This window comes from Octopus sinensis, linkage group LG6 (assembly GCF_006345805.1).
Source record: "Octopus sinensis linkage group LG6, ASM634580v1, whole genome shotgun sequence".
Lineage (NCBI taxonomy): Eukaryota > Metazoa > Mollusca > Cephalopoda > Octopoda > Octopodidae > Octopus > Octopus sinensis.
The window spans coordinates 90,702,504-90,720,670 of NC_043002.1; the positions used below are offsets into that span (position 1 = coordinate 90,702,504).

The 18,167-nt window shown below is 37.3% G+C and overlaps 1 protein-coding gene across 8 annotated transcripts in view; it reads left to right on the top strand.

Moving 5' to 3' along the window:
- The window catches only part of LOC115212914 (pleckstrin homology domain-containing family H member 2), a 1,355,391-nt gene that overhangs the window by 943,925 nt on the left and 393,299 nt on the right, over window positions 1-18,167 (top strand). For 7 of the 8 annotated variants that reach the window (XM_036504153.1, XM_036504154.1, XM_036504155.1 and 4 more), the window contains one exon: window positions 4,260-4,403. In XM_036504153.1, coding sequence (XP_036360046.1) covers window positions 4,260-4,403 — 144 coding nt within the window. The remainder of the gene's footprint in view (window positions 1-4,259; window positions 4,404-18,167) is intronic. The other variant, XM_036504157.1, reaches the window with a different exon arrangement.

Here is an 18,167-nt window from a genome sequence, read left to right on the forward strand (position 1 = left end):
GTGTGTATCTGCATACATACATGTATATACTTATGTATCTGCTTATATGTAATTATCTGTTCATCTGTACCATTCTATTATCTCACTGTATATATATTTATATATACATATGTATACGTGCATGTATGTGTGTATAGGTATATATTTATCTATCTGCCTATCTCTAATCAGTTATGTATCTTTATCACCCTGTCTCTCTTTACTTATATTTATGTGTGTGCATGTGTGTATGTGTGTGTGTGTGTGTGTGTGTGTGTGTTGTGTGTGTATTTATCTGTCTATATCCAATTATCTATGTATCTATATTATTCTGTCCCTGTACATATATTTTTGTATAGGTATGTATGTGTGTGTGTGTGTGTGTGTGTGTGTGTATGTGTGTGTGTGTACCATAACAATATTCTGTACCATGCTAGAATGGCAAAATATTGCAATCTCGTCAGTCTATATATAGAACAGAAATGTAGACAATTTAGCTCCAGGGTGAGACTGAACATATTTTTTTTGTCTTTAAGATTTGTTAACATTGGTTTAATCAATTGATATCCAGTAAATAAATAAATAAATAAATAAATAAACAGAACATATATTTTGTACTGCCTGATACAATTTAGTTCTTTATTTATTCATTCTTATTTATTTGTTATTATTATCGTTATTTCATTTTTTTTTTTTTGTGTTTTTCTCTGCACTAAAGATTCTTCAGTTGCAGTAATATTAACCACCTTCACCCCTACCTCATACAGAACTATTACAAAAACATCACTTTATGATACAAAAATACCCACTTTTTCCATTGATATAATGAAAAATCCACAAATCTCCTTCATATCATTTCCTCCCTATTTGCATGGTAGTTCAGAAAATAATCTTTTTTTTCCTTACTCAGACAGTGCTTAAATCACTTAAATAAAAGAACAACAGTGAGATTGTCAAATGTTTAAATGTCTACTAGAGAACATCAATTTCCAATATTTTTCATACTCACATCTATTATGACGCTGCAATTCCTATAATTATTCCATAATTGGCCTGCATATCCTATGCTTATTCTATAATTAGTCTGCAACTCTTATATTTATTCCATAATTTGTCTACATAAAGAATATTTATCTTTCCCATGTTAACTTCTGATTCCACTTTCATTGTTCACCTGACACTCCAGCCATGATATTTCAACTTTTTTATGCCTAATGTATCTAGGACTGAATTATTCATTGTGTTTTAATATTCCATACGATGGCAGGTGTGATAATATCAATAAGTATTGGTCCAAGAATTCTCTATGTGGTTGTTGGGCTTACTAGAAGCTGCAGTTGAGTCACCCTGAAATCACACTGTAGTTTTGAGCGACGAAAGGCTACATTAAATAAGGTAGTCCTATATATATCAATAATGAAGACGCATGGTTCAGTGGTTAGAGTGTCGGGTTCACTATCATGAGAGAGTGAGTTTGATTTCTGGACATGGCTGTGTGTTGTGTTCTTGAGCAAGAACTTTATTTCACATTGCTGCAGTTCACTCAGCTGTAGAAATGAGTTGCAACGTCACAGGTGTCAAGCTGTATCAGCCTTTGTCTTTCCCTTAGATAACATTGTTTGCATGGAGTGGGGGAAGCTGGTATGCATGGGCGACTGCTGGTCTTCCATAAACAACCTTGCCCGGACTTGTGCCTCAGAGGGGAAATTTCTCGGTGCAATCCCATGGTCATTCATGACCGAGAGGGTTTTTTATACATCAATAAAAGGATGCTATGGTTATAGTGGGAATACCTTTAGAATGTTGGTCTGCTCAATCAGTACTGACCTGGGGCTAAACAACAACAACAACAACACCACCACTACCAGCAAAGAAGATATAGCAGAAACAGCTGTAAGCTAATGCAAGTTCATCAGATAATCATTTATTCCTTTGTCATCTCATTTTATTATTACCATTCTGTACTTGACTAATGCTTCATTCTGAAGCATATGTGTATTGAGTTATACATCTGGTTATTAGTCTTGCAATGCCTAAGTAACATATTAAAATGAAAGATAATATATATATATATATATTTATATATATATATATATATTTATATATATATATATATATAAATATATAGGTGAAGGGATTACTGACTATTAGATCAATATGCCCTGGTGTTACAGACCAACAACAACAGGGCACATTTATGCATTTACTTGACTTGCTAGATGTGGGAGCCAAGTTCCCCACAAGTCTTAGGAAAGAAAGATACATTAGACAGTATGGTACAAAGTGGTGTAGGCCCTATGCCAACACATTTCTACTACCAGGAAGATGTGGTCCATTTTAGCCTGGCTTCTGTCCTTTGACCTGTCCAGCATACGAAGCCCTATCAAGTGCTTGCACTCTGCTGGCATAGATCTCAGGATCATTAAGGTACACAAGTCATCACACATCCCATAGGAAAACTATGGGATATTCACATTGAGAATGCTTTTAACCATAGGCCTGATTGATGAGGATTGGCATGATGCTTTACACCAACAAAAACCATTATTGGCTAATGACTCTACTTCATTGGAGTAATTCCAGCCAGAACATAGATAATTTTTGTGAAAACCATCAAGTTTTTTATGAATTTCCTTTGTCAAGTATCTTTCAATAAGATATCTGCCTCTACTTACTTAGTTGGTGCACTACATGCATGGTAGATCAGCAGTCATGAGAAAACAGATCTTCCTGCATATCTCATGTTATTGTTGTTTAACTCTAAGTTAGCTTTGGTCAAACAGAGCTATGATTAAAGAAAATCCAGCTGTGACCATTCCATCTTTTTTTGTTTTTTTTATAATAGGTAGTTCATCATCATCATTATCATTATCATTTAACGTCCATTGTCCATGCTGGCATGGGTTGGTAAGCTGAGGGCTGCACCATGCTCCTGTCTGATTTGACATGGTTTCTATGGCTGGATGCCCTTTTTTTATTCATTAAATTGGCCATAAAGGCCTTATAAAGAAAGGAAGCTGTGGGCTGGACAAGGACATAATGAGATGAAATGATAGACGATATGATAATAATGAGGGCAATGCCGATTGCTGGATTCCTATCTTAACACTAATAACTCCATGGAGTGTAATAGGTGCTTTTACATGCCACTGGCATGGGTACCAGTTGCTCGACACCAGTATTTGTCACAACTATGATTTCACTTTGTTTGATGGGTCTTCTTCTGAAGCACAGCATATTGCCAAAGGTCTCAGTCATCTGTCATTGCCTCCATGAAGTAGTTATTTGAGAGGCATTGGCTGTTGTTACTAGCAAGTCAAGCTACCATCTGCACGAACGACCTTAAGCCTTTTGCTCCCTAAATGCCATTGATGACTTTTCTTCCTCATCCAGGTTTTGTTGGTTTTGAATGGTCAGCAGTGCTTCTATAACTTTGTTTCTTTCTAGATATAGGTGTAGGCCCTATGCAAACACATTTCTACTGCCAGGAAGATGTGGTCCATTTTAGCCTGGCTTCTGTCCTTTGACCTGTCCAGCATACAAAGCCCTATCAAGTGCTTGCACTCTGCTGGCATAGATCTCAGGATCATTAAGGTACACAAGTCATCACACATCAACATGGGCCTAATTAGCTTGAATAGTTAACTGCATTGTAGCGTTTAGGTTTAAACATTATTGAACACACATACTCAGTGTATGTGCTTCTCTCATTCGATGGTAGGCTGTGTTTTTGCATGGTGGAAATAACTCCATCAAAGCACCGGGCATTAAAACAACTGAAAGTCATAGACAAGTGAGGCAACTCGCTCTAAATCCTATCCAGTATTTCGGGTGATTTGGGGTGAGTTGTCTCACCTGTTAATGACTATGACTTTCAGGTGTTTTAACACCCGGCACTTTGAAAGAGTCATCTCCAACCGGGTAAATTGCAGACTACTGGCAAACAAGTTAAGAACATGTGTATTCAATGTTTACAACACTCATGCTACTTATAATTCATATGTTCTTTTAGATTCCAATTTTGTTAAGAAAATTTTAGATCTTCACAGACTGACATAAATGTCTAGCCACCTTTTGAAATATTTTGGAAAATGACCAATTCCATGTCAATAGACATGGTAAAAGATGTATATTCGTTTCAGATTGTCACAATTAAAACATGAAATTGTTTATTACAAGATTTACAGCAAATAAGTTTTGTCCTGTTACATTAAGCCATTACTTTCTCTGCTTTCTTTCTTTATAGAATTCTTCATTCGTTTTTTTCTCTTTATTTACAGTTAAATCTAATGGAACAACGTTTGGCAGCCATCAATTGGCAGCCACAGGATTTAAATAACAGAGTTCTAGAACTGGAAAATGTTTTGGAGAGAAAAGAGAAACATATTGATAGTCTGGAGAAGCAATTATCAGAACAGGTAAGAGTTGATTACTTGAAGAATGGCATTTCTAGAGCGTAAGGTAGTGAGTTCAATTCCTGGACCAGGCTGTATGTTGTGTTCTTGAGCAAGACACTTTACTTTACATTGTTCCAGTTCACTCAGCTGTAGAAATGAATTGTGACATCACTGGTGCCAAGCTGTATTGTCCTTTGTCTTTCCCTTGGATAACATTGGTGGTATAGAAAGGGGAGGGTGGTGTGCTTGGGCAACTGCTGATCTTCCATAAACAATCTTGCCCAGACTTGTACCTTGGAGGGGAACTTTTTAGATGCAATCCCATGGTCATTCTTGACCGAAGGGGGTCCTTTAAGATATGTGTAGGTACATGTAAATATATTCTTTTCTACTCCCGACACAAGGCCCAAAATCTTTGGGGAGTGGGCCAGTCGATTAGATCGACCCCAGTATGCAACTGTTACTTAATTTTTTGACCCTGAAAGGATGAAAGGCAAAGTCAACCTTGGCAGAATTTGAACTCAGAATGTAAAGACAGATGAAATACCGCTAGTTTTTTTGTCTCTCTCTTTTACTCTTTTACTTGTTTCAGTCATTTGACTGCGGCCATGCTGGAGCACTGCTTTTAGTCGAGCAAATCGACCCCGGGACTTATTCTTTATAAGCCCAGTACTTATTCTATCAGTCTCTTTTGCCGAACCGCTAAGTGATGGGGATGTAAACACACCAGCATCAGTTGTTTGCAATGCTAGGGGGACAAACACAGACACACAAACATATACACACACACACTTATATATATATATACATATATACGACAGGCTTCTTTCAGTTTCCATCTACCAAATCCACTCACAAGGCATTGGTTGGCCCGGGGCTATAGCAGAAGACACTTGCCCAAGATGCCACGCAGTGGGACTGAACCCGGAACCATGTGGTTGGTTAGCAAGCTACTTACCACACAGCCACTCCTGCACCTGTCTGGTGCACTAACGTTTCTGCCATCTCGCCGCCTTACATGTAAATGTATTCTGGCTGAGAAGCGTGATGCATATGTGTAGATATGTGTGTTATCATCATCATCTTTATTTTCATGCCCATATTTTTGAAGCTGGCATGGGTTGGACATGATTTATTGAGGTAGTATTCTATGACTTTCGGTCACCGACCCTTACCTATTTTTACCAATTGTCAAAACCAACAAAAACATTAAGTTAAACGTATTTTTATGAGAGACACAAATTTAACATCTCTGTTACCAAGGCAGTATTAGTGGAAAGTCAAGCAGAAATAAACACTGATGCATGCACATGCATACACACACACACACACATGCACATGTGTGTGTGTATGTGTGCATGTGTGTATCTATCTATCTATCTGTCTGTCTGTCTATATAAATATGTGTGTATGTGTGTGTGTATGTATATGTGTGTGTGTTTGTATACATGTGTGTGTGTGTGTGTGTGTGTGTGTATAAATATATGTGGTACCAGTGCCGGTGGCACGTGGCACATAAGAAAACCATCCGAACGTGGCCGTAGCCAGTACCGCATCGACTGGCCTCCGTGCTGTGGGCACGTAACAAGCACCATCCGATCGTGGCCGTTTGCCAGCCTCATCTGGCACCTGTGTCGGTGGCACATAAAAAACACCATCCGAGCGTGGCCGTCTGCCAGCCTCGTCTGGCACCTGTGTCGGTGGCACATAAAATCACCCACTACACTCTCGGAGTGGTTGGCGTTAGGAAGGGCATCCAGCTGTAGAAACACTGCCAGATCTGACTGGACTGGTGCAGCTTTCGGGCTCCCCAGACCCCAGTTGAACCGTCCAACCCATGCTAGCATGGAAAGCGGACGTTAAATGATGATGATGATGATGATGATGATGATGATACACTGTGAACCGAGATAATAGTCCATGATGATTTTAAAGATTTTTAACAAAAATTTACTTGATAGAACAGTACACTATTTTTGGTTTGTATACAAAATTTATCGTATGTAGCTTCTCTTAGTTGTTATATTATTTAGCATACTTGTTTATCAGGTGTACCATGATAATAGTCCTGGTATAAGAATGTACAGTTTTGATCACTAAAAGGATAGAAATACTAACTATTTCAAGAACAATTATTTTGAATATCTCATATGACACAAATGTACCATTGAACAACAAAATACATAAATAACATATTCACAGAAGCTTTGGCTCTATGATTTGGTGTATGAAGCAGTTTGTTTGATGACTGCAAAAATGTGGTTGTTAGTGGATTCAGTCAGTGTTTGATAGTAGAGGGTAGGACTGCTTTAACAGAGTTTTGTATTGCCTTCCAAAGTGTTTCCTTAGATGTGTTCTGCTTGCCATTCTGGTAGATCCCACGTTTGACAATGCTCCCGAGGTTCTCAATGGGATTCACATCTGAAGAACAGGCTGGCCACTTCATTAAAGTTTCTTCTTTGAATCCCAATGAGAAGAGGACCTCTTCGGTTCTCTTAGCAGCATGTGGTGGGGCCTTATCATGCATAAAAATAACCTTGCTAAGCTCAGATGATGGGTGCTCATCAGTTAGGACATCCCTAATAAAGTTATAGTATGTGATAGCATTAATCTTCACACCTGATACTTTAAATGGACCAATCATCCTGCCTCCCATGATTCCAGCCCAAAACATGACTCTTCCTCCCCCTTGTTGATGGTGCAAACGCATGTGAGTGGGGTTGTCATAAAACATCCATCCCTTAGCCCAACCATCAGGCCCATCTAGTGTGGCTCAGCACCCGTCAGTGAATAAAATATGCTTGACATCAGCCTTCATATACATTCCACCCCATTCTAACTGAGCTTTTTTGTGTTTGGGAGTCAACAGAGGCTTGCATGTAGGTTTCTTCTCTTTCACAAAGCTACCATTTACTTTATTTCTGGTTGTTTTGGAGACATTTTCAATGCCAGTGTCTGCAAATAAAGCTTTACTAGAACATCTGGGATTTTTAGGCAAGTATTGTTTGAGATGGGAAATGTCTCATGCTGTGACTGTTCAAGACTTGCCTTTATCACTGTGCTCATTCCAACACTTGGGATTTTGCAAATATTCATGAATTATTTTAACATGATGACCTAGTTTCTTGGCCATTTCATCTGTAAACTTGCCTTTACCTATTTCTTTTATAATCTGGTTCCTCTCATACACTGTAAGATCTTTTCTATGCCCCATCTTTTGAAATCAGTATTAGGACTATTAATCCTGTTCACCTGAAAAAGAAAATTGCTGAATAATACAAAAACTAAAAAAATTTGTGTACAAACCAAAAATAGTGTACTGTATGTACTATCATGTAAATTTTCTTCAAATCCCTTGGATAGTTATTCAGAAAATCTAAAAAATCATCATAGGCTATTATCTTGGATCACAGTGTATATGCATAAAGCACATAATTGTCACAAATGAGCATCATCATCATCATACAGGTGGGATTACCTGTTTCCAATCTTCTGAGAGGAGTGTACCTGGCCATATGGATATATTGCCTTGTTTAGGAACAGGTCAGAATCAGCAATTGGAAGAGCATCCAGATGTACCAAATTTATCTCAGCGAATTTTGTGTGATCCTTTGAAGCATGGAAAAGCAAGTGTAAAATGATGATGATGATGAGGATGATATACACACACACACTTGAAGGACTTGTGGCCAGTTTCCAGCTGCAAATTTCACTCACAAAGCATTGGTCAACTTGAGGCACTTGCCTCGAATCTCACACAATGGAACTGAACTTGAAACCATATGATAGCAAAGCAAATTTTGTTACCACACAGCTGTTTTTGTGCCTTACAGCAAATATAATCTGAGTGACAAGTGTGATTATATGGTGAGTTTCTATCATAAATAACACCAGAAATAATTCCTATAGAGATATACTTGAATAGTTGTAAAGTGTGATATGGCAATAAACATACAACCTATTCCCATAAACAAGGAATTTATTCCAGAAATTACCTCTATTAATAATAATGATATATTAATAACGAGATCACTACTGTTAGTGCTCAGTTTATTTTGATTACTTCCTTGTGCTTCGGAATAAAACACTACATTCTGCAAGTTACTGCTAGTTATTGCAGCCAAATCAAACTACATCCCAACTATCTTTAAAGGAGATGGACACATCTGACAACATTCTTTGATATATGATGCCTGAGAGAAGGATGGAATTGTCATGGATGGAATATCTTTGAACATAGTCTACTTTGTCAGAGCTTCTTTGGGACTAAACAACAAAATATTTTAAATTATTCTATTCTCTTATCATGAATAAGTATCAGATTTTCTGAGAATGAGTCTGGCGAGTCTGGCATTCTATCCAAGTGAAGAATGACTATAACATAGTTTGGCATTAAGCATCAACTTTATATATTCTTGGAAAGTGGTGTGCATTCTTTTAAACTGATTAGTAAAGTGTGTAACACAAAACTTCAGTTATTGTATATTTAATAACCCAAAAATTTACATGTCAATATCAATATTAATTGTAAGACAGCATGCTTTTGGCATTTAGTCTGTCATTATGTTCTGTGTTCAAATTCTACTGAGGCTGACTTCACCTTTCATCATTTTGAGGTCAATAGAATAAGTAACAGTTGAGCTCTGGAGATCAATGTAATTGCTTTCCCCTCCCCACTGAAACTTCTGGCCTTGTGCCAAAATTTGATATCAATATTAATATTAATGTTAAGGCGGCGAGCTGGCAGAATCATTAGCACACCAGTTAAAATGTTTAGCAGCCTTTTGTCTGTCCTTACATTCTGAGTTCAAATTCCACCAAGGTTGACTGTGCCTTTCATCTTTTCTGGGCCAATAAAGAAGTACCAGTTGCACACTGGGGTTGATGTAATTGACTGAACTTGCTGGTCTTGTGCTAAAATTTATAATCAATATTAATACTGAATTTATGAAACTGAATATTTGTGACAAGGAACTGAGAAAATGAAGATACTGAACATTCCCTTCATCAGCTGTTGACTGAAAAATCACTGCAGTTTTGGCACTTTCCAACAGTATCACTTATGCCAGTGGTGCTGAATAGTACTAATGTTTCCAGAAAATGTCTTGGTTCTTTTGACTCACACTGTATCACACATTCCAATCATGTGTTTCCAGCTAACAATTACAGTTAGATCATTCATTCTACATAATGTTTGGTGGGATTTGAAATTAAGGAATTGTAAGAAAAAAGATAAAGAATTCACTTATTTTTGTATGTGTGTGTTTACTTATTGCAAAGTTCTTAAAATTTCTATTTGGTAGTAATCATATTCAGTACTATTTCATTCTTTTTAGAAATGTTCAGTGTCATAGACCCTATGACTTATTAATTAAACATTTTTTGAACTAAAACATTTTATTACTGATAGAAATAAATTCTGTCAGGAAGAAAAATATAAAATGATTTTTTTTTACCCCAGGGAGTGTTAGTAGTTTAATAATCAATAGAAAAAGTGAAACTTATTAGTATTTACATACAGGAAAATAACTGTTTCTAGAGAATTCCATCTTGTGAAGGTGTCTTAAAGAAGGCAATAATTCCAGTTTTATCTGCAAACAAATTTATAAACCATTTTCATATATAATCTCCGAGGAATAGTTATTGGTTTCAAGTTGCTATTTCATATCACACTTTTTCCCCATTCAATTATCCATACAACCTCTACACGAAACTGAATGCGAGCTGGCAGAATCGTTAGCATGCTGAGTGAAATGCTTAGCGGTATTTTGTCTGCCACTATGTTCTGAGTTCAAATTCCGCTGAGGTCGACTTTGCCTTTCATCCTTTCGGGGTCGATAAATAAAGTACCAGTTACACACTGGGGTCAATATAATCGACTTAATCTGTTTGTCTGTCCTTGTTTGTCCCTTCTGTGTTTATCCCCTTGTGGGTAGTAAAGAAATAGGTATTTCGTCTGCCGTTACATTCTAAGTTCAAATTCCGCCGAGGTCGACTTTGCTTTTCATCTTTTCGAGGTTATTAAATAAAGTACCAGTTACGCACTGGGGTCGAGGTAATCGACTTAATTCCTTTGTCTGTCCTTGTTTGTCCCCTCTATGTTTAGCCCCTTGTGGGCAATAAAGAAATAACAAACTGGATGCCTTAGAACCACTCCAGCTATGCAGCATATATTTTGATAAGGAGTTGCTCTTTGCACTCAGATTTGGTCTTTCCCTCAAATAACCCAATTTCTTGCAGGTTCTGTTTGTCCCCAAAGGCCAGTCAGTGATATTAAACCACAGGTGGCTGATTACGTCTACCACTTTACAGAATTCTACTCAAGCTACACAAAGACCAGATGGTGATGCTGAACCAGGGGACTGATTCTCCCCCCCCCCCCCACCGTACTTCTTGTCCACTTACATCACATACTCATATACCAGCCAATGTATATACCTTACCCATATCAGCTACTGCTTCTGGAACCCAAACATTCTCTCACTTTTGGTATGACTGGAATATATTTAGTGATAGACTTTTAGGAAATCTAGGCCATAACAGTTAAGAATTCTATCAAAGATAGCTGGTTTGAGGTGGTGCTGGTAGTAAGTAGTAGCATGTTTATCAACTTGCTTAATACTACAAGCAATTTGAAGATAAGTATTTTCCATTAGACTCATTTATGCTCATAAAAATATAATCTTTTATAAAGAGATCTACTGGAATATCTCACTAAAGCTAGATAAAGGAAGCAACAAATAAAATGTCTCTCACAAAACCCGCACACTTATGCTTAAAGAATAATGCCTAAACATCACGATGACTTTGGAGCAAAGTGTTTTTACTTTTAATTCTTATCTGTATTAACTCAGCTTTTATTCCTTCTGAAGGTGTATTTAAAAAGATGTGTGTGTGTGTGTATGCATATGTGTGTATGTATGTATGTATGTATGTATTTATGTATGTATGTATGTATGTATGTATGCATGCATGCATGCATGTATGTATGTATGTATGTATGTATGTATGTATGTATGGTATATATAAAATGTACTAATATAGCCAATAGTTGCTGGCATAGTGTGTAGTTAAGAAGTTTGTCTCACAGTCACACAGTGCTAGGTTTAACTGAAGCAGCAGCTTTGGAAATATTCCGTAAGTGCAATTTGATTTACAGAAACCCTTCACATGTGTGTGTGTGTGTGTGTGTGTGTGTGTGTGTGTGTGTGTATGTTTGTAGGGTGAATCAGTAACAAAAGGCAAAACAGATAGAAAATCATATTCTCAGAAAACTGACACACACATGCAACTAAATTTATCAATTACTACATACCAAGTTTATATAGCTCCTACCCATGCTAGCAACTCTAACTACAATGGCAGTCCCCACACTCCCAATGAAGCCTTGGTGCTATAGGTTTGCCAGTCTGTCTCCCTCCTCACTCACAAAGCCTCAGACACAGTGGTCCAGAGGTTCGAATTAAGAGAGTAAGGAGATCATATGATGTTGGGTGTCTCATGATCGCAAGTTTCTCCTGGTTCTTACTACTTTCTCCTCTTTGTGAAAGACTTATATCTGATGTCTCTGTGTTCTACCTTAATCTGCTCTGGGATAGCTATTACTGAGGATGTCTTGGACTTCCTGGAAGAACTCTGCTATCTTGGTAACATCTGACCATTAAGAATGTTTATTTCTCTTGGTCACTGATACAACATCATCACCAGAAACTTCTATCTCTTTTACAACCCTGAAGATGAACGATCTAGACATGTTCAAGACATTGCTAGAGCCAAAAGCATGGCTTTTCTTTGCATTTCCTATGTCAGGATGGAACTTGCCAAGTTAATGATGTCAATATATCTAAAAGAAAAAAGGCAGCAAGCTGGTAGAATTAATATTGCATTGGACAAAATGCTTAGCAGCATTTCTTCTGACTTTACATTCTGAGTTCAAACTCTGCTAAAGGTCTACTTTGCTTTTCCTCCTTTCGAGCTCAATAAAATAAGTACCAATTGAACAATGGGATTCAATGCAATTGACTTACCAGCTTCTCTAAAATTGCTGGTTTTGTACCAAAATTTGAAGCCAATGTATCTGAAAGGTAAAGAAGCAAATTAGAACTCAGAACTTAGAAGGAAACGGGGGGGGGGGCAAAGGAAGAGGTGGAGGATGTTGCATATAATTATGTTAGGTTATCTTCTATTTATGGCCTGCTAAAGGTTGTACACAAATACCTGGTGTGCCCTGTGTGTGTGTGTGTGTGTGTGTGTGTGTGTGTGTGTGTGTCCATCCCTGTCACCATTTATTTTTACCTGTGTTAGACTGGTGTCGTGTCAAAGAGTGAAAACTTAGCAATTCAAAACAAATGTTAAATCAAATGAAATAATACTAGATTGAGCTTTGTTCTTGATGGAATAACCCTCTTCACGTTCGAGTGAGACAGATCTCTAGTGAGGGATGTGATGTACAGTGACACATTCTCCGGCTCCATCCTTGCGGCACTGGCTGCAAACCCAGCTATTGCTGCCCATAATGCAGAGTAGAGAAAAATCAATAAATACAGGAGCTTGGCCAATTTGTGTCGATTGCCTTTAAGATGTCAGGTGTACTAGGACCCCATGCTACCAATTTCCTCCACAAAATAGGGTAATGTTGGCCCATTGAGAAATGAACCTCGCAAAGTGGAGTGGTCACTTTAGCAAATGTTGCTGACCATTCTCTGTGGCAATGTCATCATGGTCATTACCACAAGGCATAGCTGAGCACCCCACTTGTTCTGAGATGTGTGGCCCATTGCCACTTCCCCTCCATCTTCCACTGCTTTTACCCTAAGCCCTCGCCTTTTTTCTTTTGATTTTGTTTTTTCATTTTCTTTCTTTTCCATTCTCATCTCTCTTCTTTACTGTTTCTTAGTATTTAAATGTTCTACTATGTTCTTGTGATTGATGTAACTGTTTAAAAAACCCTTGAAAAGATGGTGCCCCAGCAGAGCCACAATCCAAAGACTGAAACGCGTAAATGAATAGAAATTTATTCTCAGTTTGAGAATCAATATAACTCTTAACCTTACTTTCAATGATTGAATTCAGAATTTGCAGACAATGTCAACATAATGGAATAGAAATAATGGCAAAACTAGTTATAGATGCCATGTATGATTAATGGAAGAACTGTGCAAAGAAATCAGTAATTAGGATAACTGTAACTTGGCTAAATATTAAGCAAGTGTGGAAAACTATTTGACAATCATCTAGTTACCCATATTAATGGAATTACCAAAATGGTATGTAGAATCTAAAAGAATTTCTAATTGGGAACCTTTTGGTCTTAAGTACAGTTCCTTTCCTTTTTATTCTTTTCTTGAATTTGACAGGTGAGAAAGAGACAAGAAACATATATTCTTTACAAGAATATTTTCCATATTCACCTTTATTAGATTAAGAACCTATTAGTCGTTTACTATTTGGTTCACACTACATTATGTTTCCCTTCCATTGATCTAGCACTTTAATGAAATGAAACATAGGCAGCAAATAAAGACTGAAAATGCTATGTATTTTATTTTAGTCATTATTATTATTATTTTAGTTGTTTATATCATTATTATTGTTATTCTTTTACATATGTGTATTTTTATATTTTACTACTCAAAGCTATAAAGAAAATGATTGTGTTGACTTATTTCTTTACTGATTCTAACTCACTTCCACTCTATTCCAAAAGCATTTCCAATAATATATATATAAGTGTGAACAAGAGAGACAGGGCAAGGCAGAAACAAGGAAAATGCCACTTATATTTGAACACTATACAAATATCCCTTTAAAAAAACATTTCTTTTAATTTTTCTAAATTTAATTATTTAATTGTTACAGTTGAAAAGGTCTCAAAATGACTGAAACCGGTACTGAAATGTTCTTTATAAAATTATTTTAGCATTTTCTATTTTGACTTGTTTTTTCATATATATATATATGTGTGTGTGTGTGTGTGTGTGTGTGTGTGTGTGTGTGTGTGTGTGTGTGTGTGTGTGTGTGTGTGTGTGTGTGTGTGTGTGTGTAAGGAAGCAAGCTGGCAGAATCATTATCATGCCAGGCAAGATGCTTAGTGACATTTTGTCCATCTCTATGATCTAACTCCAAATACTGTTGAGGCTGACTGCTTCTCATCCTTTCGGGGTCAATAAAATATGTACCAGTTGAGCACTGAGTTCAATGTAATCAACTTACTTCCTCCTCCAAAATTGCTGGCCTTGTGTCAAAATTTGAAATCAATAATATATGTGTATATGTGTATATAATTTTTTTTTTGGAACATTGGATATTGAAGCAGATAAGCTATAAATAATAGACAATCTTTTAAAAAAGATGTGTACCATGTTATCTTGAAACTTATAGATTATGTTGCATTCACAATCATATATATATGTATATATATACACATATTCATACATACATCATCATCATCATCATTTAACGTCTACTTTCCATGCTAGCATGGGTTGGACAATTTGACTGTAGACTGGTGAACCAGATGGCTGCATCAGGCTCCAGTCTGATCTGGCTGAGTTTCTACAGCTGGATGCCCTTCCTAACACCAACCACTCCGAGAGTGTAGTGGGTGCTTTAACGTGCCACCGGCATGAGAGCCAGTAAGGCGCTACTGGCAGTGGCCACACTGAAGTGATGTTTTTTACATGCCACCTACACAGGAGCCAGTCCAGCAGCACTGGCAACAACCTCACTCGAATGTTTTTGATGTGCCAGTAAGGCGACGCTGGTAACGATCACGTTTGAATGGTGCTTTTTACGTGCCACCAGCACGGAAGCCAGTTAGCTGCTCTGGCAGCGATCACGCTTGGATGGTGCTCTTAGTGCTCCACTGGCATGGGTGGCATAAGTGGGCTGGTTACACTCCTGGCATAGGCCACAGGTTATGGTCTTACTTGGCTTGCCGGGTCTTCTCATGCACTGCATATTTCCAAAGGTTTCGGTCACTAGTCATTGCCTCAGTGAGGCCTAATGTTTGAAGGTCATGCTTCACTACCTCATCTCAGGTTTTCCTGGGTCTATATACATACATACATACATACATACATACATACACACACACACACACACACACACATATATATTATATATATGTATGTATATCAAACAGAGTTATTAGCGAGGGATTATCAATCTGGGAAAAATACTTTATAGGCTCTCTGTTAGTACACCAGGCTAACAATATTGCTTAAATTTGTAAAGAATTCTGCATGTTCTTGTGGCAGGGTCCAAGGTTATAGTTCATCACCATTCTACAGTGTAAGTCCCTGGTGGTGTTCCAGTTATATTGGTTTTTACACAGAGTAATATACAACACAAAGCATAAATAACAGTCATTAAAAAAATATGTAATGACCATTATTTATGCCTGGGAGGCTGGTATGCATGGGCAACTGCTGGTCTTCTATAAGCAAACTTACCCAGACTTGTGTCTTGGAGGGTAACTTTCTAGGTGCAATCCCATGGTCATTCATGATAAAGGGCCAGGAGTGGGGGCAGTCTTTACCTTTTTTATCCTTACTCTTGCAGAGAAAGATTCTGCATTTTCTACCTACTTTACAGTCAATTTTACAGTATGTAAATCTCCTCCCAAAACTATTCCTCTCCGATGCATTATCCGCCATGTAAGCATGCATACTAAACTAGAAAACTTTTGCTTACTTCAAACCAATAAGGCTACCAGCCTTGATAATGGCCCTTCCATTACAATCAAACTATGTACCTTAGTACCAGTCTTTATACTTGTAAAGATCTTCATTTCTCTCTGTCTGTCTCTCTGTCTCTGTCTCTGTCTATCTCTCTCTCCATCCCTTCTGTCTGTCTGCCCTGATCCTTTGAAACATTCCAGAGTGTGTCTCATTCCAAGAAAAATAATTCCATCCTCTGAGCCCATCAACCATCATCCTAGAACATTCTGTTCCAACTGTACAGAAGCAATGGAGTCTGATTAATAATTTCATGTTCCAGAATTCACCTTCTCCTTAATAACACATTTCTTTATTACCCACAAGGGGCTAAACACAGAGGGGACAAACAAGGACAGACATAGGTATTAAGTCGATTACATCGACCCCAGTGCGTAACTGGTACTTAATTTATCGACCCCGAAAGGATGAAAGGCAAAGTCGACCTCAGTGGCATTTGAACTCACAACGTAACGCAGACGAAACACCGTTAAGCATTTCGCCCGGCGTGCTAACGTTTCTGCCAGCTCGCTTAATAACCATTAGCTTAGCTTCTTTTGTAAAGCTAAATCTAATCTACCAGAGACCTACTCTCCTGCCACACCCAGTGGGCTCCTGACCCCAAGAAATTTGGTCTAATGAACGTACTTATGCTCTACAGTATAAGTCAGCTTGTTATGTCTTGCATGTCAACCTCTTTGCAGAATTGCCCACATAAGGGCTTAACCTTGTCTTGTCTTTTTAAGTACCAGGCTTAAGAAATAAGGACAGGGATGGAGGATTTATTCAAGTAAAAACCTTCCAAAGGTGCTCCAGCATTGCCACAGTCCAGTGACTGAAACAAGTATAAGATGAAAGAGAAAAGATATGGCATAAACATCCTTCACCTCTTTCTCTGCCCCCTTCTCTGTTTCTTTCTCTGTCATCATCAATCCCATCATCATCATGGTCATCATCACTATTGTTATGGACCTCATCATCGATGTCTTCTTCCCCTTTCTTGTAATCCATTCTACCATTCTTCCTTCTACAGAAAATATAGCCGCCATACATCTCTGCCAATATTTCATATGAAGATATTTTCCAATTAACAACCAGAATTCCATATAGGATTTCTAGAATTACATGTAGAACTTTCCAGACCAGAGTTGCAGAAATAATTGTGCCGTATCTATAACAATGAATATTTGATGACTCTGCAAATATGCCAATTATTAATCTACTCACCATTTTTTTTTCCCCTTTTTGTTTTCCTCTTATTGGTTTTACATTTACAATTTCATTTTTTATTTTTGTTTGTATTTTCTTGTTTTAGTTTTTTTTTTCTGCTGAAATTGCTTTTTTGTTTTAATTTCCTCAGCTTGTTCTCTTTACCATTTCTTCTCTATCTTTCATCTTTTTTTTTATATATATATATTTATTCATCCTCTATAACATCAAGATTTATCATTGAATGAAATGACTCATAAATATACATAAATGTACTTCAAGAATGCCAAAACCAAGAATGGCCGTCAATAGGTTATCTGTTATTAAATAGTTTGACAATTATTTAATTCCAGCAACATGTATGTGTATGTACATATGTGTGTTTATGTGTACATATGCATCTGTATCCATATGCGTGTTTGTAAGACAGGGGTCCTCTCTTTGAAAACCAATCTTTTTTATCAGTTTGTCACATTACTTCCTCATACTTTGGTCTAGCTAGGTTTTTACCCGCTCCTCATAAAAAGAAAAGTTCAAAGAACCTTATGGTCTCTTGGAACAATTACAATAAAATGTGATATCTTATGCACTATGTCTGACACAATCTTAAGAGAGAATGCTTCTCAACCATTTTTGAAATGGTAGCAGTTCTTTACTACCATATAACAGATTAGTTTTACTTGCCTGTGATTTCTATGAGACTCTCCTCTCATAGCTTTACCAAATTCACCATTGCCTGCACTGCTAACACCAAACCACCACATTAACTACCACCATTATGAACCATTTGCCCCTCATCACTTTTGTCATTTTAGCACATTATTGTGTTAGATGGACTGTTGTATTTGTTGTGCATCACTTTCCT